Source organism: Mixophyes fleayi, unplaced genomic scaffold (assembly GCF_038048845.1).
Source record: "Mixophyes fleayi isolate aMixFle1 unplaced genomic scaffold, aMixFle1.hap1 Scaffold_42, whole genome shotgun sequence".
Classification (NCBI taxonomy): domain Eukaryota; kingdom Metazoa; phylum Chordata; class Amphibia; order Anura; family Limnodynastidae; genus Mixophyes; species Mixophyes fleayi.
The window spans coordinates 191,562-219,299 of NW_027448102.1; the positions used below are offsets into that span (position 1 = coordinate 191,562).

A 27,738-nucleotide genomic window follows, 5' to 3' on the forward strand; every position below is an offset into this window, starting at 1 on the left:
GGATTGATGTAAGTCATTGTTTCCAAGAGAAAGGGAGACAGGAGTGTAAAAAAGCCTTGTTTTTGGACGGCAATGAAGAAATGACTATCTTTTGCGATTTCTCTTGCTCAGAAAGACTTAGAAAGTTGATAATTGTGGGCAATGTTAGAAATGTCATGAGAAACAAGAATTATGTAAAAGGATTGATGTTAGTCATTGTTTCCAAGAGAAAGGGAGACAGGAGTGTAAAAAAGCCTTGTTTTTGGACGGCAATGAAGAAATGACTATCTTTTGCGATTTCTCTTGCTCAGAAAGACTTAGGAAGTTGATAATTGTGGGCAATGTTAGAAATGTCATGAGAAACAAGAATTATGTAAAAGGATTGATGTAAGTCATTGTTTCCAAGAGAAAGGGAGACAGGAGTGTAAAAAAGCGTTGTTTTTGGACGGCAATGAAGAAATGACTATCTTTTACGATTTCTCTTGCTCAGAAAGACTTAGAAAGTTGATAATTGTGGGCAATGTTAGAAATGTCATGAGAAACAAGAATTATGTAAAAGGATTGATGTAAGTCATTGTTTCCAAGAGAAAGGGAGACAGGAGTGTAAAAAAGCCTTGTTTTTGGACGGCAATGAAGAAATGACTATGTTTTTCGATTTTTCTTGCTCAGAAAGACTTAGAAAGTTGATAATTGTGGGCAATGTTAGAAATGTCATGAGAAACAAGAATTATGTAAAAGGATTGATGTAAGCCATTGTTTCCAAGAGAAAGGGAGACAGGAGTGTAAAAAAGCCTTGTTTTTGGACGGCAATGAAGAAATGACTATCTTTTGCGATTTCTCTTGCTCAGAAAGACTTAGAAAGGTGATAATTGTGGGCAATGTTAGAAATGTCATGAGAAACAAGAATTATGTAAAAGAATTGATGTAAGTCATTGTTTCCAAGAGAAAGGGAGACAGGAGTGTAAAAAAGCCTTGTTTTTGGACGGCAATGAAGAAATGACTATCTTTTGCGATTTCTCTTGCTCAGAAAGACTTAGAAAGTTGATAATTGTGGGCAATGTTAGAAATGTCATGAGAAACAAGAATTATGTAAAAGGATTGATGTAAGTCATTGTTTCCAAGAGAAAGGGAGACAGGAGTGTAAAAAAGCGTTGTTTTTGGACGGCAATGAAGAAATGACTATCTTTTACGATTTCTCTTGCTCAGAAAGACTTAGAAAGTTGATAATTGTGGGCAATGTTAGAAATGTCATGAGAAACAAGAATTATGTAAAAGGATTGATGTAAGTCATTGTTTCCAAGAGAAAGGGAGACAGGAGTGTAAAAAAGCCTTGTTTTTGGACGGCAATGAAGAAATGACTATGTTTTTCGATTTTTCTTGCTCAGAAAGACTTAGAAAGTTGATAATTGTGGGCAATGTTAGAAATGTCATGAGAAACAAGAATTATGTAAAAGGATTGATGTTAGTCATTGTTTCCAAGAGAAAGTGAGACAGAAGTGTAAAAAAGCCTTGTTTTTGGACGGCAATGAAGAAATGACTATCTTTTGCGATTTCTCTTGCTCAGAAAGACTTAGAAAGTTGATAATTGTGGGCAATGTTAGAAATGTCATGAGAAACAAGAATTATGTAAATGGATTGATGTAAGTCATTGTTTCCAAGAGAAAGGGAGACAGGAGTGTAAAAAAGCCTTGTTTTTGGACGGCAATGAAGAAATGACTATCTTTTGCGATTTCTCTTGCTCAGAAAGACTTAGAAAGTTGATAATTGTGGGCAATGTTAGAAATGTCATGAGAAACAAGAATTATGTAAAAGGATTGATGTAAGTCATTGTTTCCAAGAGAAAGGGAGACAGGAGTGTAAAAAAGCGTTGTTTTTGGACGGCAATGAAGAAATGACTATCTTTTGCGATTTCTCTTGCTCAGAAAGACTTAGAGAGTTGATAATTGTGGGCAATGTTAGAAATGTCATGAGAAACAAGAATTATGTAAAAGGATTGATGTAAGTCATTGTTTCCAAGAGAAAGGGAGACAGGAGTGTAAAAAAGCGTTGTTTTTGGACGGCAATGAAGAAATGACTATCTTTTGCGATTTCTCTTGCTCAGAAAGACTTAGAGAGTTGATAATTGTGGGCAATGTTAGAAATGTCATGAGAAACAAGAATTATGTAAAAGGATTGATGTTAGTCATTGTTTCCAAGAGAAAGGGAGACAGGAGTGTAAAAAAGCCTTGTTTTTGGACGGCAATGAAGAAATGACTATCTTTTGCGATTTTTCTTGCTCAGAAAGACTTAGAAAGTTGATAATTGTGGGCAATGTTAGAAATGTCATGAGAAACAAGAATTATGTTAAAGGATTGATGTAAGTCATTGTTTCCAAGAGAAAGGGAGACAGGAGTGTAAAAAAGCCTTGTTTTTGGACGGCAATGAAGAAATGACTATCTTTTGCGATTTCTCTTGCTCAGAAAGACTTAGAAAGTTGATAATTGTGGGCAATGTTAGAAATGTCATGAGAAACAAGAATTATGTAAAAGGATTGATGTTAGTCATTGTTTCCAAGAGAAAGGGAGACAGGAGTGTAAAAAAGCTTTGTTTTTGGACGGCAATGAAGAAATGACTATCTTTTGCGATTTCTCTTGCTCAGAAAGACTTAGAAAGTTGATAATTGTGGGCAATGTTAGAAATGTCATGAGAAACAAGAATTATGTAAAAGGATTGATGTTAGTCATTGTTTCCAAGAGAAAGGGAGACAGGAGTGTAAAAAAGCCTTGTTTTTGGACGGCAATGAAGAAATGACTATCTTTTGCGATTTCTCTTGCTCAGAAAGACTTAGAGAGTTGATAATTGTGGGCAATGTTAGAAATGTCATGAGAAACAAGAATTATGTAAAAGGATTGATGTTAGTCATTGTTTCCAAGAGAAAGGGAGACAGGAGTGTAAAAAAGCTTTGTTTTTGGACGTCAATGAAGAAATGACTATCTTTTGCGATTTCTCTTGCTCAGAAAGACTTAGAAAGTTGATAATTGTGGGCAATGTTAGAAATGTCATGAGAAACAAGAATTATGTAAAAGGATTGATGTTAGTCATTGTTTCCAAGAGAAAGGGAGACAGGAGTGTAAAAAAGCCTTGTTTTTGGACGGCAATGAAGAAATGACTATCTTTTGCGATTTCTCTTGCTCAGAAAGACTTAGAGAGTTGATAATTGTGGGCAATGTTAGAAATGTCATGAGAAACAAGAATTATGTAAAAGGATTGATGTAAGCCATTGTTTCCAAGAGAAAGGGAGACAGGAGTGTAAAAAAGCCTTGTTTTTGGACTGCAATGAAGAAATGACTATCTTTTGCGATTTCTCTTGCTCAGAAAGACTTAGAAAGTTGATAATTGTGGGCAATGTTAGAAATGTCATGAGAAACAAGAATTATGTAAAAGGATTGATGTAAGTCATTGTTTCCAAGAGAAAGGGAGACAGGAGTGTAAAAAAGCCTTGTTTTTGGACGGCAATGAAGAAATGACTATGTTTTTCGATTTTCATTGCTCAGAAAGACTTAGAAAGTTGATAATTGTGGGCAATGTTAGAAATGTCATGAGAAACAAGAATTATGTAAAAGGATTGATGTTAGTCATTGTTTCCAAGAGAAAGTGAGACAGAAGTGTAAAAAAGCCTTGTTTTTGGACGGCAATGAAGAAATGACTATCTTTTGCGATTTCTCTTGCTCAGAAAGACTTAGAAAGTTGATAATTGTGGGCAATGTTAGAAATGTCATGAGAAACAAGAATTATGTAAATGGATTGATGTAAGTCATTGTTTCCAAGAGAAAGGGAGACAGGAGTGTAAAAAAGCCTTGTTTTTGGACGGCAATGAAGAAATGACTATGTTTTGCGATTTTTCTTGATCAGAAAGACTTAGAAAGTTGATAATTGTGGGCAATGTTAGAAATGTCATGAGAAACAAGAATTATGTAAAAGGATTGATGTAAGTCATTGTTTCCAAGAGAAAGGGAGACAGGAGTGTAAAAAAGCCTTGTTTTTGGACGGCAATGAAGAAATTACTATCTTTTGCGATTTTTCTTGCTCAGAAAGACTTAGAAAGTTGATAATTGTGGGCAATGTTAGAAATGTCATGAGAAACAAGAATTATGTTAAAGGATTGATGTAAGTCATTGTTTCCAAGAGAAAGGGAGACAGGAGTGTAAAAAAGCCTTGTTTTTGGACGGCAATGAAGAAATGACTATCTTTTGCGATTTCTCTTGCTCAGAAAGACTTAGAAAGTTGATAATTGTGGGCAATGTTAGAAATGTCATGAGAAACAAGAATTATGTAAAAAGATTGATGTTAGTCATTGTTTCCAAGAGAAAGGGAGACAGGAGTGTAAAAAAGCTTTGTTTTTGGACGGCAATGAAGAAATGACTATCTTTTGCGATTTCTCTTGCTCAGAAAGACTTAGAAAGTTGATAATTGTGGGCAATGTTAGAAATGTCATGAGAAACAAGAATTATGTAAATGGATTGATGTAAGTCATTGTTTCCAAGAGAAAGGGAGACAGGAGTGTAAAAAAGCCTTGTTTTTGGACGGCAATGAAGAAATGACTATCTTTTGCGATTTCTCTTGCTCAGAAAGACTTAGAAAGTTGATAATTGTGGGCAATGTTAGAAATGTCATGAGAAACAAGAATTATGTAAATGGATTGATGTAAGTCATTGTTTCCAAGAGAAAGGGAGACAGGAGTGTAAAAAAGCGTTGTTTTTGGACGGCAATGAAGAAATGACTATCTTTTGCGATTTCTCTTGCTCAGAAAGACTTAGCAAGTTTATAATTGTGGGCAATGTTAGAAATGTCATGAGAAACAAGAATTATGTAAAAGGATTGATGTAAGTCATTGTTTCCAAGAGAAAGGGAGACAGGAGTGTAAAAAAGCGTTGTTTTTGGACGGCAATGAAGAAATGACTATGTTTTGCGATTTTTCTTGATCAGAAAGACTTAGCAAGTTTATAATTGTGGGCAATGTTAGAAATGTCATGAGAAACAAGAATTATGTAAAAGGATTGATGTAAGTCATTGTTTCCAAGAGAAAGGGAGACAGGAGTGTAAAAAAGCGTTGTTTTTGGACGGCAATGAAGAAATGACTATCTTTTGCGATTTCTCTTGCTCAGAAAGACTTAGAGAGTTGATAATTGTGGGCAATGTTAGAAATGTCATGAGAAACAAGAATTATGTAAAAGGATTGATGTTAGTCATTGTTTCCAAGAGAAAGGGAGACAGGAGTGTAAAAAAGCCTTGTTTTTGGACGGCAATGAAGAAATGACTATCTTTTGCGATTTCTCTTGCTCAGAAAGACTTAGAAAGTTGATAATTGTGGGCAATGTTAGAAATGTCATGAGAAACAAGAATTATGTTAAAGGATTGATGTAAGTCATTGTTTCCAAGAGAAAGGGAGACAGGAGTGTAAAAAATCGTTGTTTTTGGACGGCAATGAAGAAATGACTATGTTTTGCGATTTTTCTTGATCAGAAAGACTTAGAAAGTTGATAATTGTGGGCAATGTTAGAAATGTCATGAGAAACAAGAATTATGTAAAAGGATTGAAGTAAGTCATTGTTTCCAAGAGAAAGGGAGACAGGAGTGTAAAAAAGCGTTGTTTTTGGACGGCAATGAAGAAATGACTATCTTTTGCGATTTCTCTTGCTCAGAAAGACTTAGAGAGTTGATAATTGTGGGCAATGTTAGAAATGTCATGAGAAACAAGAATTATGTAAAAGGATTGATGTTAGTCATTGTTTCCAAGAGAAAGGGAGACAGGAGTGTAAAAAAGCCTTGTTTTTGGACGGCAATGAAGAAATGACTATCTTTTGCGATTTTTCTTGCTCAGAAAGACTTAGAAAGTTGATAATTGTGGGCAATGTTAGAAATGTCATGAGAAACAAGAATTATGTAAAAGGATTGATGTAAGTCATTGTTTCCAAGAGAAAGGGATACAGGAGTGTAAAAAAGCCTTGTTTTTGGACGGCAATGAAGAAATGACTATGTTTTGCGATTTTTCTTGATCAGAAAGACTTAGAAAGTTGATAATTGTGGGCAATGTTAGAAATGTCATGAGAAACAAGAATTATGTAAAAGGATTGATGTAATGCATTGTTTTCAAGAGAAAGGGAGACAGGAGTGTAAAAAAGCCTTGTTTTTGGACGGCAATGAAGAAATGACTATCTTTTGCGATTTCTCTTGCTCAGAAAGACTTAGAGAGTTGATAATTGTGGGCAATGTTAGAAATGTCATGAGAAACAAGAATTATGTAAAAGGATTGATGTTAGTCATTGTTTCCAAGAGAAAGGGAGACAGGAGTGTAAAAAAGCCTTGTTTTTGGACGGCAATGAAGAAATGACTATCTTTTGCGATTTCTCTTGCTCAGAAAGACTTAGAGAGTTGATAATTGTGGGCAATGTTAGAAATGTCATGAGAAACAAGAATTATGTAAAAGGATTGATGTTAGTCATTGTTTCCAAGAGAAAGGGAGACAGGAGTGTAAAAAAGCCTTGTTTTTGGACGGCAATGAAGAAATGACTATCTTTTGCGATTTTTCTTGCTCAGAAAGACTTAGAAAGTTGATAATTGTGGGCAATGTTAGAAATGTCATGAGAAACAAGAATTATGTAAAAGGATTGATGTAAGTCATTGTTTCCAAGAGAAAGGGATACAGGAGTGTAAAAAAGCCTTGTTTTTGGACGGCAATGAAGAAATGACTATCTTTTGCGATTTCTCTTGCTCAGAAAGACTTAGGAAGTTGATAATTGTGGGCAATGTTAGAAATGTCATGAGAAACAAGAATTATGTAAAAGGATTGATCAAAGTCATTGTTTCCAAGAGAAAGGGAGACAGGAGTGTAAAAAAGCGTTGTTTTTGGACGGCAATGAAGAAATGACTATGTTTTGCGATTTTTCTTGATCAGAAAGACTTAGAAAGTTGATAATTGTGGGCAATGTTAGAAATGTCATGAGAAACAAGAATTATGTAAAAGGATTGATGTAATGCATTGTTTTCAAGAGAAAGGGAGACAGGAGTGTAAAAAAGCCTTGTTTTTGGACGGCAATGAAGAAATGACTATCTTTTGCGATTTCTCTTGCTCAGAAAGACTTAGAGAGTTGATAATTGTGGGCAATGTTAGAAATGTCATGAGAAACAAGAATTATGTAAAAGGATTGATGTTAGTCATTGTTTCCAAGAGAAAGGGAGACAGGAGTGTAAAAAAGCCTTGTTTTTGGACGGCAATGAAGAAATGACTATCTTTTGCGATTTCTCTTGCTCAGAAAGACTTAGAAAGTTGATAATTGTGGGCAATGTTAGAAATGTCATGAGAAACAAGAATTATGTTAAAGGATTGATGTAAGTCATTGTTTCCAAGAGAAAGGGAGACAGGAGTGTAAAAAAGCGTTGTTTTTGGACGGCAATGAAGAAATGACTATGTTTTGCGATTTTTCTTGATCAGAAAGACTTAGAAAGTTGATAATTGTGGGCAATGTTAGAAATGTCATGAGAAACAAGAATTATGTAAAAGGATTGAAGTAAGTCATTGTTTCCAAGAGAAAGGGAGACAGGAGTGTAAAAAAGCGTTGTTTTTGGACGGCAATGAAGAAATGACTATCTTTTGCGATTTCTCTTGCTCAGAAAGACTTAGAGAGTTGATAATTGTGGGCACTGTTAGAAATGTCATGAGAAACAAGAATTATGTAAAAGGATTGATGTTAGTCATTGTTTCCAAGAGAAAGGGAGACAGGAGTGTAAAAAAGCCTTGTTTTTGGACGGCAATGAAGAAATGACTATGTTTTGCGATTTTTCTTGCTCAGAAAGACTTAGAAAGTTGATAATTGTGGGCAATGTTAGAAATGTCATGAGAAACAAGAATTATGTAAAAGGATTGATGTAAGTCATTGTTTCCAAGAGAAAGGGATACAGGAGTGTAAAAAAGCCTTGTTTTTGGACGGCAATGAAGAAATGACTATCTTTTGCGATTTCTCTTGCTCAGAAAGACTTAGGAAGTTGATAATTGTGGGCAATGTTAGAAATGTCATGAGAAACAAGAATTATGTAAAAGGATTGATCAAAGTCATTGTTTCCAAGAGAAAGGGAGACAGGAGTGTAAAAAAGCGTTGTTTTTGGACGGCAATGAAGAAATGACTATGTTTTGCGATTTTTCTTGATCAGAAAGACTTAGAAAGTTGATAATTGTGGGCAATGTTAGAAATGTCATGAGAAACAAGAATTATGTAAAAGGATTGATGTAATGCATTGTTTTCAAGAGAAAGGGAGACAGGAGTGTAAAAAAGCCTTGTTTTTGGACGGCAATGAAGAAATGACTATCTTTTGCGATTTCTCTTGCTCAGAAAGACTTAGAGAGTTGATAATTGTGGGCAATGTTAGAAATGTCATGAGAAACAAGAATTATGTAAAAGGATTGATGTTAGTCATTGTTTCCAAGAGAAAGGGAGACAGGAGTGTAAAAAAGCCTTGTTTTTGGACGGCAATGAAGAAATGACTATCTTTTGCGATTTCTCTTGCTCAGAAAGACTTAGAGAGTTGATAATTGTGGGCAATGTTAGAAATGTCATGAGAAACAAGAATTATGTAAAAGGATTGATGTTAGTCATTGTTTCCAAGAGAAAGGGAGACAGGAGTGTAAAAAAGCCTTGTTTTTGGACGGCAATGAAGAAATGACTATCTTTTGCGATTTCTCTTGCTCAGAAAGACTTAGAAAGTTGATAATTGTGGGCAATGTTAGAAATGTCATGAGAAACAAGAATTATGTAAAAGGATTGATGTTAGTCATTGTTTCCAAGAGAAAGGGAGACAGGAGTGTAAAATAGCCTTGTTTTTGGACGGCAATGAAGAAATGACTATGTTTTGCGATTTCTCTTGCTCAGAAAGACTTAGAGAGTTGATAATTGTGAGCAATGTTAGAAATGTCATGAGAAACAAGAATTATGTAAAAGGATTGATGTAAGTCATTGTTTCCAAGAGAAAGGGAGACAGGAGTGTAAAAAAGCCTTGTTTTTGGACGGCAATGAAGAAATGACTATGTTTTGCGATTTTTCTTGCTCAGAAAGACTTAGAAAGTTGATAATTGTGGGCAATGTTATAAATGTCATGAGAAACAAGAATTATGTAAAAGGATTGATGTAAGTCATTGTTTCCAAGAGAAAGGGAGACAGGAGTGTAAAAAAGCCTTGTTTTTGGACGGCAATGAAGAAATGACTATCTTTTGCGATTTCTCTTGCTCAGAAAGACTTAGCAAGTTTTTAATTGTGGGCAATGTTAGAAATGTCATGAGAAACAAGATTTATGTAAAAGGATTGATGTAAGTCATTGTTTCCAAGAGAAAGGGAGACAGGAGTGTAAAAAAGCGTTGTTTTTGGACGGCAATGAAGAAATGACTATGTTTTGCGATTTTTCTTGATCAGAAAGACTTAGAAAGTTGATAATTGTGAGCAATGTTAGAAATGTCATGAGAAACAATAAATATGTAAAAGGATTGATGTAAGTCATTGTTTCCAAGAGAAAGGGAGACAGTAGTGTAAAAAAGCCTTGTTTTTGGACGGCAATGAAGAAATGACTATCTTTTGCGATTTCTCTTGCTCAGAAAGACTTAGAGAGTTGATAATTGTGGGCAATGTTAGAAATGTCATGAGAAACAAGAATTATGTAAAAGGATTGATGTAAGTCATTGTTTCCAAGAGAAAGGGAGACAGGAGTGTAAAAAAGCCTTGTTTTTGGACGGCAATGAAGAAATGACTATCTTTTGCGATTTCTCTTGCTCAGAAAGACTTAGGAAGTTGATAATTGTGGGCAATGTTAGAAATGTCATGAGAAACAAGAATTATGTAAAAATATTGATGTAAGTCATTGTTTCCAAGAGAAAGGGAGACAGGAGTGTAAAAAAGCCTTGTTTTTGGACGGCAATGAAGAAATGACTATGTTTTGCGATTTCTCTTGCTCAGAAAGACTTAGAAAGTTGATAATTGTGGGCAATGTTAGAAATGTCATGAGAAACAAGAATTATGTAAATGGATTGATGTAAGTCATTGTTTCCAAGAGAAAGGGAGACAGGACTGTAAAAAAGCCTTGTTTTTGGACGGCAATGAAGAAATGCCTATCTTTTGCGATTTTTCTTTCTCAGAAAGACTTAGAAAGTTGATAATTGTGGGCAATGTTAGAAATGTCATGAGAAACAATAATTATGTAAAAGGATTGATGTAAGTCATTGTTTCCAAGAGAAAGGGAGACAGGAGTGTAAAAAAGCCTTGTTTTTGGACGGCAATGAAGAAATGACTATCTTTTGCGATTTCTCTTGCTCAGAAAGACTTAGGAAGTTGATAATTGTGGGCAATGTTAGAAATGTCATGAGAAACAAGAATTATGTAAAAATATTGATGTAAGTCATTGTTTCCAAGAGAAAGGGAGACAGGAGTGTAAAAAAGCCTTGTTTTTGGACGGCAATGAAGAAATGACTATCATTTGCGATTTCTCTTGATCAGAAAGACTTAGAAAGTTGATAATTGTGGGCAATGTTAGAAATGATATGAGAAACAAGAATTATGTAAAAGGATTGATGTAAGTCATTGTTTCCAAGAGAAAGGGAGACAGGAGTGTAAAAAAGCGTTGTTTTTGGACGGCAATGAAGAAATGACTATCTTTTGCGATTTCTCTTGCTCAGAAAGACTTAGAGAGTTGATAATTGTGGGCAATGTTAGAAATGTCATGAGAAACAAGAATTATGTAAAAGGATTGATGTTAGTCATTGTTTCCAAGAGAAAGGGAGACAGGAGTGTAAAAAAGCCTTATTTTTGGACGGCAATGAAGAAATGCCTATCTTTTGCGATTTTTCTTTCTCAGAAAGACTTAGAAAGTTGATAATTGTGGGCAATGTTAGAAATGTCATGAGAAACAAGAATTATGTAAAAGGATTGATGTAAGTCATTGTTTCCAAGAGAAAGGGAGACAGGAGTGTAAAAAAGCCTTGTTTTTGGACGGCAATGAAGAAATGACTATGTTTTGCGATTTCTCTTGCTCAGAAAGACTTAGAGAGTTGATAATTGTGGGCAATGTTAGAAATGTCATGAGAAACAAGAATTATGTAAAAGGATTGATGTAAGTCATTGTTTCCAAGAGAAAGGGAGACAGGAGTGTAAAAAAGCCTTGTTTTTGGACGGCAATGAAGAAATGACTATGTTTTGCGATTTTTCTTGCTCAGAAAGACTTAGAAAGTTGATAATTGTGGGCAAAGTTAGAAATGTCATGAGAAACAAGAATTATGTAAAAGGATTGATGTAAGTCATTGTTTCCAAGAGAAAGGGAGACAGGAGTGTAAAAAAGCCTTGTTTTTGGACGGCAATGAAGAAATGACTATCTTTGCGATTTCTCTTGCTCAGAAAGACTTAGAAAGTTGATAATTGTGGGCAATGTTAGAAATGTCATGAGAAACAAGAATTATGTAAATGGATTGATGTAAGTCATTGTTTCCAAGAGAAAGGGAGACAGGACTGTAAAAAAGCCTTGTTTTTGGACGGCAATGAAGAAATGACTATCATTTGCGATTTCTCTTGCTCAAAAAGACTTAGAAAGTTGATAATTGTGGGCAATGTTAGAAATGTCATGAGAAACAAGAATTATGTAAAAGGATTGATGTAAGTCATTGTTTCCAAGAGAAAGGGAGACAGGAGTGTAAAAAAGCGTTGTTTTTGGACGGCAATGAAGAAATGACTATGTTTTGCGATTTTTCTTGATCAGAAAGACTTAGAAAGTTGATAATTGTGGGCAATGTTAGAAATGTCATGAGAAACAAGAATTATGTAAAAGGATTGATGTAAGTCATTGTTTCCAAGAGAAAGGGAGACAGGAGTGTAAAAAAGCCTTGTTTTTGGACGGCAATGAAGAAATGACTATGTTTTGCGATTTTTCTTGATCATAAAGACTTAGAAAGTTGATAATTGTGGGCAATGTTAGAAATGTCATGAGAAACAAGAATTATGTAAAAGGATTGATGTTAGTCATTGTTTCCAAGAGAAAGGGAGACAGGAGTGTAAAAAAGCCTTGTTTTTGGACGGCAATGAAGAAATGACTATCTTTTGCGATTATTCTTGCTCAGAAAGACTTAGAAAGTTGATAATTGTGGGCAATGTTAAAAATGTCATGAGAAACAAGAATTATGTAAAAGGATTGATGTAAGTCATTGTTTCCAAGAGAAAGGGAGACAGGAGTGTAAAAAAGCCTTGTTTTTGGACGGCAATGAAGAAATGACTATCTTTTGCGATTTCTCTTGCTCAGAAAGACTTAGGAAGTTGATAATTGTGGGCAATGTTAGAAATGTCATGAGAAACAAGAATTATGTAAAAGGATTGATGGAAGTCATTGTTTCCAAGAGAAAGGGAGACAGGAGTGTAAAAAAGCCTTGTTTTTGGACGGCAATGAAGAAATGACTATCTTTTGCGATTTCTCTTGCTCAGAAAGACTTAGGAAGTTGATAATTGTGGGCAATGTTAGAAATGTCATGAGAAACAAGAATTATGTAAAAATATTGATGTAAGTCATTGTTTCCAAGAGAAAGGGAGACAGGAGTGTAAAAAAGCCTTGTTTTTGGACGGCAATGAAGAAATGACTATGTTTTGCGATTTCTCTTGCTCAGAAAGACTTAGAGAGTTGATAATTGTGGGCAATGTTAGAAATGTCATGAGAAACAAGAATTATGTAAAAGGATTGATGTAAGTCATTGTTTCCAAGAGAAAGGGAGACGGGAGTGTAAAAAAGCCTTGTTTTTGGACGGCAATGAAGAAATGACTATGTTTTGCGATTTTTCTTGCTCAGAAAGACTTAGAAAGTTGATAATTGTGGGCAAAGTTAGAAATGTCATGAGAAACAAGAATTATGTAAAAGGATTGATGTAAGTCATTGTTTCCAAGAGAAAGGGAGACAGGAGTGTAAAAAAGCCTTGTTTTTGGACGGCAATGAAGAAATGACTATCATTTGCGATTTCTCTTGCTCAAAAAGACTTAGAAAGTTGATAATTGTGGGCAATGTTAGAAATGTCATGAGAAACAAGAATTATGTAAAAGGATTGATGTAAGTCATTGTTTCCAAGAGAAAGGGAGACAGGAGTGTAAAAAAGCGTTGTTTTTGGACGGCAATGAAGAAATGACTATCTTTTGCGATTTCTCTTGCTCAGAAAGACTTAGCAAGTTTATAATTGTGGGCAATGTTAGAAATGTCATGAGAAACAAGAATTATGTAAAAGGATTGATGTAAGTCATTGTTTCCAAGAGAAAGGGAGACAGGAGTGTAAAAAAGCCTTGTTTTTGGACAGCAATGAAGAAATGACTATGTTTTGCGATTTCTCTTGCTCAGAAAGACTTAGAAATTTGATAATTGTGGGCAATGTTAGAAATGTCATGAGAAACAAGAATTATGTAAAAGGATTGATGTAAGTCATTGTTTCCAAGAGAAAGGGAGACAGGAGTGTAAAAAAGCCTTGTTTTTGGACGGCAATGAAGAAATGACTATCTTATGCGATTTCTCTTGCTCAGAAAGACTTAGAGAGTTGATAATTGTGGGCAATGTTAGAAATGTCATGAGAAACAAGAATTATGTAAAAGGATTGATGTAAGTCATTGTTTCCAAGAGAAATGGAGACAGGAGTGTAAAAAAGCCTTGTTTTTGGACGGCAATGAAGAAATGACTATCTTTTGCGATTTCTCTTGCTCTGAAAGACTTAGGAAGTTGATAATTGTGGGCAATGTTAGAAATGTCATGAGAAACAAGAATTATGTAAAAGGATTGATGTAAGTCATTGTTTCCAAGAGAAATGGAGACAGGAGTGTAAAAAAGCCTTGTTTTTGGACTGCAATGAAGAAATGACTATCTTTTGCGATTTCTCTTGCTCAGAAAGACTTAGGAAGTTGATAATTGTGGGCAATGTTAGAAATGTCATGAGAAACAAGAATTATGTAAAAGGATTGATGTAAGTCATTGTTTCCAAGAGAAAGGGAGACAGGAGTGTAAAAAAGCCTTGTTTTTGGACAGCAATGAAGAAATGACTATGTTTTGCGATTTCTCTTGCTCAGAAAGACTTAGAAATTTGATAATTGTGGGCAATGTTAGAAATGTCATGAGAAACAAGAATTATGTAAAAGGATTGATGTAAGTCATTGTTTCCAAGAGAAAGGGAGACAGGAGTGTAAAAAAGCCTTGTTTTTGGACAGCAATGAAGAAATGACTATGTTTTGCGATTTCTCTTGCTCAGAAAGACTTAGAAATTTGATAATTGTGGGCAATGTTAGAAATGTCATGAGAAACAAGAATTATGTAAAAGGATTGATGTAAGTCATTGTTTCCAAGAGAAAGGGAGACAGGAGTGTAAAAAAGCCTTGTTTTTGGACGGCAATGAAGAAATGACTATCTTTTGCGATTTCTCTTGCTCAGAAAGACTTAGAGAGTTGATAATTGTGGGCAATGTTAGAAATGTCATGAGAAACAAGAATTATGTAAAAGGATTGATGTAAGTCATTGTTTCCAAGAGAAATGGAGACAGGAGTGTAAAAAAGCCTTGTTTTTGGACGGCAATGAAGAAATGACTATCTTTTGCGATTTCTCTTGCTCAGAAAGACTTAGGAAGTTGATAATTGTGGGCAATGTTAGAAATGTCATGAGAAACAAGAATTATGTAAAAGGATTGATGTAAGTCATTGTTTCCAAGAGAAAGGGAGACAGGAGTGTAAAAAAGCCTTGTTTTTGGACAGCAATGAAGAAATGACTATGTTTTGCGATTTCTCTTGCTCAGAAAGACTTAGAAATTTGATAATTGTGGGCAATGTTAGAAATGTCATGAGAAACAAGAATTATGTAAAAGGATTGATGTAAGTCATTGTTTCCAAGAGAAAGGGAGACAGGAGTGTAAACAAGCGTTGTTTTTGGACGGCAATGAAGAAATGACTATGTTTTGCGATTTCTCTTGCTCAGAAAGACTTAGAGAGTTGATAATTGTGGGCAATGTTAGAAATGTCATGAGAAACAAGAATTATGTAAAAGGATTGATGTAAGTCATTGTTTCCAAGAGAAAGGGAGACAGGAGTGTAAAAAAGCCTTGTTTTTGGACGGCAATGAAGAAATAACTATGTTTTGCGATTTTTCTTGCTCAGAAAGACTTAGAAAGTTGATAATTGTGGGCAAAGTTAGAAATGTCATGAGAAACAAGAATTATGTAAAAGGATTGATGTAAGTCATTGTTTCCAAGAGAAAGGGAGACAGGAGTGTAAAAAAGCCTTGTTTTTGGACGGCAATGAAGAAATGACTATCTTTTGCGATTTCTCTTGCTCAGAAAGACTTAGAAAGTTGATAATTGTGGGCAATGTTAGAAATGTCATGAGAAACAAGAATTATGTAAAAGGATTGATGTTAGTCATTGTTTCCAAGAGAAAGGGAGACAGGAGTGTAAAAAAGCCTTGTTTTTGGACGGCAATGAAGAAATTACTATCTTTTGCGATTTTTCTTGCTCAGAAAGACTTAGAAAGTTGATAATTGTGGGCAATGTTAGAAATGTCATGAGAAACAAGAATTATGTAAAAGGATTGATGTTAGTCATTGTTTCCAAGAGAAAGTGAGACAGGAGTGTAAAAAAGCCTTGTTTTTGGACGGCAATGAAGAAATGACTATGTTTTGCGATTTTTCTTGATCAGAAACACTTAGAAAGTTGATAATTGTGGGCAATGTTAGAAATGTCATGAGAAACAAGAATTATGTAAAAGGATTGATGTAAGTCATTGTTTCCAAGATAAAGGGAGACAGGAGTGTAAAAAAGCCTTGTTTTTGGACGGCAATGAATAAATGACTATCTTTTGCGATTTCTCTTGCTCAGAAAGACTTAGAAAGTTGATAATTGTGGGCAATGTTAGAAATGTCATGAGAAACAAGAATTATGTAAAAGGATTGATGTTAGTCATTGTTTCCAAGAGAAAGGGAGACAGGAGTGTAAAAAAGCCTTGTTTTTGGACGGCAATGAAGAAATGACTATCTTTTGCGATTTCTCTTGCTCAGAAAGACTTAGCAAGTTGATAATTGTGGGCAATGTTAGAAATGTCATGAGAAACAAGAATTATGTAAAAGGATTGATGTAAGTCATTGTTTCCAAGAGAAAGGGATACAGGAGTGTAAAAAAGCCTTGTTTTTGGACGGCAATGAAGAAATGACTATGTTTTGCGATTTTTCTTGCTCAGAAAGACTTAGAAAGTTGATAATTGTGGGCAATGTTAGAAATGTCATGAGAAACAAGAATTATGTAAAAGGATTGATGTTAGTCATTGTTTCCAAGAGAAAGTGAGACAGAAGTGTAAAAAAGCCTTGTTTTTGGACGGCAATGAAGAAATGACTATCTTTTGCGATTTCTCTTGCTCAGAAAGACTTAGAAAGTTGATAATTGTGGGCAATGTTAGAAATGTCATGAGAAACAAAAAGTATGTAAATGGATTGATGTAAGTCATTGTTTCCAAGAGAAAGGGAGACAGGAGTGTAAAAAAGCCTTGTTTTTGGACGGCAATGAAGAAATTACTATCTTTTGCGATTTCTCTTGCTCAGAAAGACTTAGAAAGTTGATAATTGTGGGCAATGTTAGAAATGTCATGAGAAACAAGAATTATGTAAAAGGATTGATGTAATTCATTGTTTTCAAGAGAAAGGGAGACAGGAGTGTAAAAAAGCGTTGTTTTTGGACGGCAATGAAGAAATGACTATCTTTTGCGATTTTTCTTGCTCAGAAAGACTTAGAAAGTTGATAATTGTGGGCAATGTTAGAAATGTCATGAGAAACAAGAATTATGTAAAAGGATTATTGTTAGTCATTGTTTCCAAGAGAAAGTGAGACAGGAGTGTAAAAAAGCCTTGTTTTTGGACGGCAATGAAGAAATGACTATGTTTTGCGATTTTTCTTGATCAGAAACACTTAGAAAGTTGATAATTGTGGGCAATGTTAGAAATGTCATGAGAAACAAGAATTATGTAAAAGGATTGATGTAAGTCATTGTTTCCAAGAGAAAGGGAGACAGGAGTGTAAAAAAGCCTTGTTTTTGGACGGCAATGAATAAATGACTATCTTTTGCGATTTCTCTTGCTCAGAAAGACTTAGAAAGTTGATAATTGTGGGCAATGTTAGAAATGTCATGAGAAACAAGAATTATGTAAAAGGATTGATGTTAGTCATTGTTTCCAAGAGAAAGGGAGACAGGAGTGTAAAAAAGCCTTGTTTTTGGACAGCAATGAAGAAATGACTATGTTTTGCGATTTCTCTTGCTCAGAAAGACTTAGAAATTTGATAATTGTGGGCAATGTTAGAAATGTCATGAGAAACAAGAATTATGTAAAAGGATTGATGTACGTCATTGTTTCCAAGAGAAAGGGAGACAGGAGTGTAAAAAAGCCTTGTTTTTGGACGGCAATGAAGAAATGACTATCTTTTGCGATTTCTCTTGCTCAGAAAGACTTAGAGAGTTGATAATTGTGGGCAATGTTAGAAATGTCATGAGAAACAAGAATTATGTAAAAGGATTGATGTAAGTCATTGTTTCCAAGAGAAATGGAGACAGGAGTGTAAAAAAGCCTTGTTTTTGGACGGCAATGAAGAAATGACTATCTTTTGCGATTTCTCTTGCTCTGAAAGACTTAGGAAGTTGATAATTGTGGGCAATGTTAGAAATGTCATGAGAAACAAGAATTATGTAAAAGGATTGATGTTAGTCATTGTTTCCAAGAGAAAGTGAGACAGGAGTGTAAAAAAGCCTTGTTTTTGGACGGCAATGAAGAAATGACTATGTTTTGCGATTTTTCTTGATCAGAAACACTTAGAAAGTTGATAATTGTGGGCAATGTTAGAAATGTCATGAGAAACAAGAATTATGTAAAAGGATTGATGTAAGTCATTGTTTCCAAGAGAAAGGGAGACAGGAGTGTAAAAAAGCCTTGTTTTTGGACGGCAATGAAGAAATGACTATCTTTTGCGATTTCTCTTGCTCAGAAAGACTTAGAGAGTTGATAATTGTGGGCAATGTTAGAAATATCATGAGAAACAAGAATTATGTAAAAGGATTGATGTAAGTCATTGTTTCCAAGAGAAAGGGAGACAGGAGTGTAAAAAAGCCTTGTTTTTGGACGGCAATGAAGAAATGACTATCTTTTGCGATTTCTCTTGCTCAGAAAGACTTAGGAAGTTGATAATTGTGGGCAATGTTAGAAATGTCATGAGAAACAAGAATTATGTAAAAGGATTGATGTAAGTCATTGTTTCCAAGAGAAAGGGAGACAGGAGTGTAAAAAAGCCTTGTTTTTGGACAGCAATGAAGAAATGACTATGTTTTGCGATTTCTCTTGCTCAGAAAGACTTAGAAAGTTGATAATTGTGGGCAATGTTAGAAATGTCATGAGAAACAAGAATTATGTAAAAGGATTGATGTAAGTCATTGTTTCCAAGAGAAAGGGAGACAGGAGTGTAAAAAAGCCTTGTTTTTGGACGGCAATGAAGAAATGACTATCTTTTGCGATTTCTCTTGCTCAGAAAGACTTAGAGAGTTGATAATTGTGGGCAATGTTAGAAATGTCATGAGAAACAAGAATTATGTAAAAGGATTGATGTAAGTCATTGTTTCCAAGAGAAATGGAGACAGGAGTGTAAAAAAGCCTTGTTTTTGGACGGCAATGAAGAAATGACTATCTTTTGCGATTTCTCTTGCTCAGAAAGACTTAGGAAGTTGATAATTGTGGGCAATGTTAGAAATGTCATGAGAAACAAGAATTATGTAAAAGGATTGATGTAAGTCATTGTTTCCAAGAGAAAGGGAGACAGGAGTGTAAAAAAGCCTTGTTTTTGGACAGCAATGAAGAAATGACTATGTTTTGCGATTTCTCTTGCTCAGAAAGACTTAGAAATTTGATAATTGTGGGCAATGTTAGAAATGTCATGAGAAACAAGAATTATGTAAAAGGATTGATGTAAGTCATTGTTTCCAAGAGAAAGGGAGACAGGAGTGTAAACAAGCGTTGTTTTTGGACGGCAATGAAGAAATGACTATCTTTTGCGATTTCTCTTGCTCAGAAAGACTTAGAGAGTTGATAATTGTGGGCAATGTTAGAAATGTCATGAGAAACAAGAATTATGTAAAAGGATTGATGTAAGTCATTGTTTCCAAGAGAAAGGGAGACAGGAGTGTAAAAAAGCCTTGTTTTTGGACGGCAATGAAGAAATAACTATGTTTTGCGATTTTTCTTGCTCAGAAAGACTTAGAAAGTTGATAATTGTGGGCAAAGTTAGAAATGTCATGAGAAACAAGAATTATGTAAAAGGATTGATGTAAGTCATTGTTTCCAAGAGAAAGGGAGACAGGAGTGTAAAAAAGCCTTGTTTTTGGACGGCAATGAAGAAATGACTATCTTTTGCGATTTCTCTTGCTCAGAAAGACTTAGAAAGTTGATAATTGTGGGCAATGTTAGAAATGTCATGAGAAACAAGAATTATGTAAAAGGATTGATGTTAGTCATTGTTTCCAAGAGAAAGGGAGACAGGAGTGTAAAAAAGCCTTGTTTTTGGACGGCAATGAAGAAATTACTATCTTTTGCGATTTTTCTTGCTCAGAAAGACTTAGAAAGTTGATAATTGTGGGCAATGTTAGAAATGTCATGAGAAACAAGAATTATGTAAAAGGATTGATGTTAGTCATTGTTTCCAAGAGAAAGTGAGACAGGAGTGTAAAAAAGCCTTGTTTTTGGACGGCAATGAAGAAATGACTATGTTTTGCGATTTTTCTTGATCAGAAACACTTAGAAAGTTGATAATTGTGGGCAATGTTAGAAATGTCATGAGAAACAAGAATTATGTAAAAGGATTGATGTAAGTCATTGTTTCCAAGAGAAAGGGAGACAGGAGTGTAAAAAAGCCTTGTTTTTGGACGGCAATGAATAAATGACTATCTTTTGCGATTTCTCTTGCTCAGAAAGACTTAGAAAGTTGATAATTGTGGGCAATGTTAGAAATGTCATGAGAAACAAGAATTATGTAAAAGGATTGATGTTAGTCATTGTTTCCAAGAGAAAGGGAGACAGGAGTGTAAAAAAGCCTTGTTTTTGGACGGCAATGAAGAAATGACTATCTTTTGCGATTTCTCTTGCTCAGAAAGACTTAGCAAGTTGATAATTGTGGGCAATGTTAGAAATGTCATGAGAAACAAGAATTATGTAAAAGGATTGATGTAAGTCATTGTTTCCAAGAGAAAGGGATACAGGAGTGTAAAAAAGCCTTGTTTTTGGACGGCAATGAAGAAATGACTATCTTTTGCGATTTCTCTTGCTCAGAAAGACTTAGAGAGTTGATAATTGTGGGCAATGTTAGAAATGTCATGAGAAACAAGAATTATGTAAAAGGATTGATGTAAGTCATTGTTTCCAAGAGAAATGGAGACAGGAGTGTAAAAAAGCCTTGTTTTTGGACGGCAATGAAGAAATGACTATCTTTTGCGATTTCTCTTGCTCTGAAAGACTTAGGAAGTTGATAATTGTGGGCAATGTTAGAAATGTCATGAGAAACAAGAATTATGTAAAAGGATTGATGTAAGTCATTGTTTCCAAGAGAAATGGAGACAGGAGTGTAAAAAAGCCTTGTTTTTGGACTGCAATGAAGAAATGACTATCTTTTGCGATTTCTCTTGCTCAGAAAGACTTAGGAAGTTGATAATTGTGGGCAATGTTAGAAATGTCATGAGAAACAAGAATTATGTAAAAGGATTGATGTAAGTCATTGTTTCCAAGAGAAAGGGAGACAGGAGTGTAAAAAAGCCTTGTTTTTGGACAGCAATGAAGAAATGACTATGTTTTGCGATTTCTCTTGCTCAGAAAGACTTAGAAATTTGATAATTGTGGGCAATGTTAGAAATGTCATGAGAAACAAGAATTATGTAAAAGGATTGATGTAAGTCATTGTTTCCAAGAGAAAGGGAGACAGGAGTGTAAAAAAGCCTTGTTTTTGGACGGCAATGAAGAAATGACTATCTTTTGCGATTTCTCTTGCTCAGAAAGACTTAGAGAGTTGATAATTGTGGGCAATGTTAGAAATGTCATGAGAAACAAGAATTATGTAAAAGGATTGATGTAAGTCATTGTTTCCAAGAGAAATGGAGACAGGAGTGTAAAAAAGTCTTGTTTTTGGACGGCAATGAAGAAATGACTATCTTTTGCGATTTCTCTTGCTCAGAAAGACTTAGGAAGTTGATAATTGTGGGCAATGTTAGAAATATCATGAGAAACAAGAATTATGTAAAAGGATTGATGTAAGTCATTGTTTCCAAGAGAAAGGGAGACAGGAGTGTAAAAAAGCCTTGTTTTTGGACGGCAATGAATAAATGACTATCTTTTGCGATTTCTCTTGCTCAGAAAGACTTAGAAAGTTGATAATTGTGGGCAATGTTAGAAATGTCATGAGAAACAAGAATTATGTAAAAGGATTGATGTTAGTCATTGTTTCCAAGAGAAAGGGAGACAGGAGTGTAAAAAAGCCTTGTTTTTGGACGGCAATGAAGAAATGACTATCTTTTGCGATTTCTCTTGCTCAGAAAGACTTAGCAAGTTGATAATTGTGGGCAATGTTAGAAATGTCATGAGAAACAAGAATTATGTAAAAGGATTGATGTAAGTCATTGTTTCCAAGAGAAAGGGATACAGGAGTGTAAAAAAGCCTTGTTTTTGGACGGCAATGAAGAAATGACTATGTTTTGCGATTTTTCTTGCTCAGAAAGACTTAGAAAGTTGATAATTGTGGGCAATGTTAGAAATGTCATGAGAAACAAGAATTATGTAAAAGGATTGATGTTAGTCATTGTTTCCAAGAGAAAGTGAGACAGAAGTGTAAAAAAGCCTTGTTTTTGGACGGCAATGAAGAAATGACTATCTTTTGCGATTTCTCTTGCTCAGAAAGACTTAGAAAGTTGATAATTGTGGGCAATGTTAGAAATGTCATGAGAAACAAAAAGTATGTAAATGGATTGATGTAAGTCATTGTTTACAAGAGAAAGGGAGACAGGAGTGTAAAAAAGCCTTGTTTTTGGACGGCAATGAAGAAATTACTATCTTTTGCGATTTCTCTTGCTCAGAAAGACTTAGAAAGTTGATAATTGTGGGCAATGTTAGAAATGTCATGAGAAACAAGAATTATGTAAAAGGATTGATGTAATTCATTGTTTTCAAGAGAAAGGGAGACAGGAGTGTAAAAAAGCGTTGTTTTTGGACGGCAATGAAGAAATGACTATCTTTTGCGATTTTTCTTGCTCAGAAAGACTTAGAAAGTTGATAATTGTGGGCAATGTTAGAAATGTCATGAGAAACAAGAATTATGTAAAAGGATTATTGTTAGTCATTGTTTCCAAGAGAAAGTGAGACAGGAGTGTAAAAAAGCCTTGTTTTTGGACGGCAATGAAGAAATGACTATGTTTTGCGATTTTTCTTGATCAGAAACACTTAGAAAGTTGATAATTGTGGGCAATGTTAGAAATGTCATGAGAAACAAGAATTATGTAAAAGGATTGATGTAAGTCATTGTTTCCAAGAGAAAGGGAGACAGGAGTGTAAAAAAGCCTTGTTTTTGGACGGCAATGAATAAATGACTATCTTTTGCGATTTCTCTTGCTCAGAAAGACTTAGAAAGTTGATAATTGTGGGCAATGTTAGAAATGTCATGAGAAACAAGAATTATGTAAAAGGATTGATGTTAGTCATTGTTTCCAAGAGAAAGGGAGACAGGAGTGTAAAAAAGCCTTGTTTTTGGACGGCAATGAAGAAATGACTATATTTTGCGATTTCTCTTGCTCAGAAAGACTTAGAAAGTTGATAATTGTGGGCAATGTTAGAAATATCATGACAAACAAGAATTATGTAAATGGATTGATGTAAGTCATTGTTTCCAAGAGAAAGTAAGACAGGAGTGTAAAAAAGCATTGCTTTGTACGGCAATTAAGAAATGACTAATTTTTGCGATTTCTCTTGCTTTAAAATTTTTAGAAAGTTGATAATTGTGGGCAATGTTAGAAATGTCATGAGAAACAAGAATTATGAAAAAGGATTGATGTAAGTCATTGTTTCCAAGAGAAAGTGAGATAGGAGTGCAAAAAAGCGTTGTTTTTGTACGGCAATGAAGAAATGACTATGGTTTGCGATTGCTCTTGCTCAGAAAGACTTAGAAAGTTGATAATTGTGGGCAATATTAGAAATGTCATGAGAAACAAGAATTATGTAAAAGGATTGATGCAAATCATTGTTTCCAAGAGAAAGTGAGACAGGAGTATAAAAAAGCGTTGTTTTTGTACGACAATGAAGAAATGACTATGTTTTGTGATTTCTCTTGCTCAGAAAGACTTAGAAAGTTGATAATTGTGGGCAATGTTAGAAATGTCATGAGAAACAAGAATTATGTAAAAGGATTAATGTAAATCATTGTTTCTAAAAGAAAGTGAGACAGGAGTGTAAAAAAGCGTTGTTTTTGAACGGCAATGAAGAAATGACTATGTTTTGCAATTTCTCTTGCTCAGAAAGACTTAGAAAGTTGATAATTGTGGGCAATGTTAGAAATGTCATGAGAAACAAGAATTATGTAAAAGGATTGGTGTAAGTCATTGTTTTCAAGAGAAAGTGAGACAGGAGTGTAAAAAAGCGTTGTTTTTGTACGACAATGAAGAAATGACTATGTTTTGCGATTTCTCTTGCTCAGAAAGACTTAGAAAGTTGATAATTGTGGGCAATGTTAGAAATGTCATGAGAAACAAGAATTATGTAAAAGGATTAATGTAAATCATTGTTTCTAAGAGAAAGTGAGACAGGAGTGTAAAAAAGCGTTGTTTTTGAACGGCAATGAAGAAATGACTATGTTTTGCAATTTCTCTTGCTCAGAAAGACTTAGAAAGTTGATAATTGTGGGCAATGTTAGAAATGTCATGAGAAACAAGAATTATGTAAAAGGATTGGTGTAAGTCATTGTTTTCAAGAGAAAGTGAGACAGGAGTGTAAAAAAGCGTTGTTTTTGTACGACAATGAAGAAATTACTATGTTTTGCGATTTCTCTTGCTCAGAAAGACTTAGAAAGTTGATAATTGTGGGCAATGTTAGAAATGTCATGAGAAACAAGAATTATGTAAAAGGATTGATGTAAGTCATTGTTTCCAAGAGAAAGTGAGACAGGAGTGCAAAAAAGCGTTGTTTTTGTACGACAATGAAGAAATGACTATGTTTTGCGATTTATCCTGCTCAGAAACACTTTGAAAGTTGATAATTGTGGGCAATGTTAGAAATATCATGAGAAACAAGAATTATGTAAAAGGATTTATGTAAGTCATTGTTTCCAAGAGAAAGTGAGACAGGAGTGCAAAAAAGCGTTGTTTTTGTACGGCAATGAAGAAATGACTATGTTTTGTGATTTCTCTTGCTCAGAAAGACTTAGAAAGTTGATAAATGTGGGCAATGTTAGAAATGTCATGAGAAAGAAGAATTATGTAAAAGGATTGATGTAAGTCATTGTTTCCAAGAGAAAGTGAGACAGGAGTTCAAAAAAGCATTGTTTTTGTACGGCAATGAAGAAATAACTATGGTTTGAGATTGCTCTTGATCAGAAAGACTTAGAAAGTTGATAATTGTGGGCAATGTTAGAAATGTCATGAGAAACAAGAATTATGTAAAAGGATTGATGTTAGTCATTGTTTCCAAGAGAAAGGGAGACAGGAGTGTAAAAAAGCCTTGTTTTTGGACGGCAATGAAGAAATGACTATGTTTTGCGATTTTTCTTGATCAGAAAGACTTAGAAAGTTGATAATTGTGGGCAATGTTAGAAATGTCATGAGAAACAAGAATTATGTAAAAGGATTGATGTAAGTCATTGTTTCCAAGAGAAAGGGAGACAGGAGTGTAAAAAAGCGTTTTTTTGGACGGCAATGAAGAAATGACTATCTTTTGCGATTTCTCTTGCTCAGAAAGACTTAGAGAGTTGATAATTGTGGGCAATGTTAGAAATGTCATGAGAAACAAGAATTATGTAAAAGGATTGATGTAAGTCATTGTTTCCAAGAGAAAGGGAGACAGGAGTGTAAAAAAGCGTTTTTTTGGACGGCAATGAAGAAATGACTATCTTTTGCGATTTCTCTTGCTCAGAAAGACTTAGAGAGTTGATAATTGTGGGCAATGTTAGAAATGACATGAGAAACAAGAATTATGTAAAAGGATTGATGTAAGTCATTGTTTCCAAGAGAAAGGGAGACAGGAGTGTAAAAAAGCCTTGTTTTTGGACGGCAATGAAGAAATGACTATCTTTTGCGATTTCTCTTGCTCAGAAAGACTTAAAAAGTTGATAATTGTGGGCAATGTTAGAAATGTCATGAGAAACAAGAATTATGTAAAAGGATTGATGTAAGTCATTGTTTCCAAGAGAAAGGGAGACAGGAGTGTAAAAAAGCGTTGTTTTTGGACGGCAATGAAGAAATGACTATCTTTTGCGATTTCTCTTGCTCAGAAAGACTTAGAAAGTTGATAATTGTGTGCAATGTTAGAAATGTCATGAGAAACAAGAATTATGTAAAAGGATTGATGTAAGTCATTGTTTCCAAGAGAAAGGGAGACAGGAGTGTAAAAAAGCCTTGTTTTTGGACGGCAATGAAGAAATGACTATCTTTTGCGATTTCTCTTGCTCAGAAAGACTTAGAAAGTTGATAATGTTTGATTGGATTGATTAGATTGAAAGGATTGAAATTGATTGGATTGAAAGGATTGATGTAAGTCATTGTTTCCAAGAGAAAGGGAGACAGGAGTGTAAACAAGAGTTGTTTTTGGACGGCAATGAAGAAATGACTATCTTTTGCGATTTCTCTTGCTCAGAAAGACTTAGAGAGTTGATAATTGTGGGCAATGTTAGAAATGTCATGAGAAACAAGAATTATGTAAAAGGATTGATGTAAGTCATTGTTTCCAAGAGACAGTAAGACAGGAGTGTAAAAAAGCATTGCTTTGTACGGCAATTAAGAAATGACAATGTTTTGCACTTTTCTCTTGCTTTGAAATACTTACAAAGTTGATAATTGTGGGCAATTTTAGAAATGTCATGAGAAACAAGAATTATGTAAAAGGATTGATGTAAGTCATTGTTTCCAAGAGAAAGTAAGACAGGAGTGTAAAAAAGCATTGCTTTGTACGGCAATTAAGAAATGACTATGTTTTGCGATTTCTCTAGCTCAGAAAGACTTAGAAAGTTGATAATTGTGGGCAATTTTAGAAATGTCATGAGAAACAAGAATTATGTAAAAGGATTGATGTAAGTCATTGTTTCCAAGAGAAAGTAAGACATGAGTGTAAAAAGCATTGCTTTGTACGGCAATTAAGAAATGACTATGTTTTGCGATTTCTCTTGCTCAGAAAGACTTAGAAAGTTGATAATTGTGGGCAATGTTAGAAATGTCATGAGAAACAAGAATTATGTAAAAGGATTGATGTAAGTCATTGTTTCCAATAGAAAGTAAGACAGGAGTGTAAAAAAGCATTGCTTTGTATGGCAATTAAGAAATAACTATGTTTTGCGATTTCTCTTGCTCAGAAAGACTTAGAAAGTTGGTAATTGTGGGCAATGTTAGAAATGTCATGAGAAACAAGAATTATGTAAAAGGATTGATGTAAGTCATTTTTTCTAAAAGAAAGTAAGACAGGAGTGTAAAAAAGCATTGCTTTGTACGGCAATTAAGAAATGACTATGTTTTGCAATTTCTCTTGCTCAGAAAGACTTAGAAAGTTGATAATTGTGGGCAATGTTAGAAATGTCATGAGAAACAAGATTTATGTAAAAGGATTGATGTAAGTCATTGTTTCCAAGAGAAAGTAAGACAGGAGTGTAAAAAAGCATTGCTTTGTACGGCATTTAAGAAATTACTATGTTTTGTTATTTCTCTTCCTCAGAATGACTTAGAAAGTTGATAATTGTGGGCAATGTTAGAAATGTCATGAGAAACAAGAATTATGTAAAAGGATTGATGTAAGTCATTGTTTCCAAGAGAAAGTAAGACAGGAGTGTAAAAAAGCATTGCTTTGTACGGCATTTAAGAAATGACTATGTTTTGTTATTTCTCTTGCTCAGAAAAACTTAGAAAGCTGATAATTGTGGGCAATGTTAGAAATGTCATGAGAAACAAGAATTATGTAAAAGGATTGATGTAAGTCATTGTTTCCAAGAGGAAGTAAGACAGGAGTGTAAAAAAGCGTTGTTTTGTACGGCAATTAAGAAATGACTATGTTTTGCGATTTCTCTTGATCAGAAAGACTTAGAAAGTTGATAATTGTGGGCAATGTTAGAAATGTCATGAGAAACAAGAATTATGTAAAAGGATTGATGTAAGTCATTGTTTCCAAGAGAAAGGGAGACAGGAGTGTAAAAAAGCGTTTTTTTGGACGGCAATGAAGAAATGACTATCTTTTGCGATTTCTCTTGCTCAGAAAGACTTAGAGAGTTGATAATTGTGGGCAATGTTAGAAATGTCATGAGAAACAAGAATTATGTAAAAGGATTGATGTAAGTCATTGTTTCCAAGAGAAAGGGAGACAGGAGTGTAAAAAAGCGTTTTTTTGGACGGCAATGAAGAAATGACTATCTTTTGCGATTTCTCTTGCTCAGAAAGACTTAGAGAGTTGATAATTGTGGGCAATGTTAGAAATGACATGAGAAACAAGAATTATGTAAAAGGA

General features: G+C 34.5%; 1 protein-coding gene across 1 annotated transcript in view; it reads left to right on the forward strand.

Moving 5' to 3' along the window:
- LOC142134200 (uncharacterized) overlaps window positions 1-25,745 on the forward strand; it is a 35,966-nt gene extending 10,221 nt beyond the window's left edge. Inside the window, exon 7 of the mRNA XM_075194526.1 lies at window positions 25,705-25,745. Within this exon, the coding sequence (XP_075050627.1) occupies window positions 25,705-25,745 (41 nt within the window). The remainder of the gene's footprint in view (window positions 1-25,704) is intronic.
- The last annotated feature ends 1,993 nt before the right edge of the window (window positions 25,746-27,738 follow it).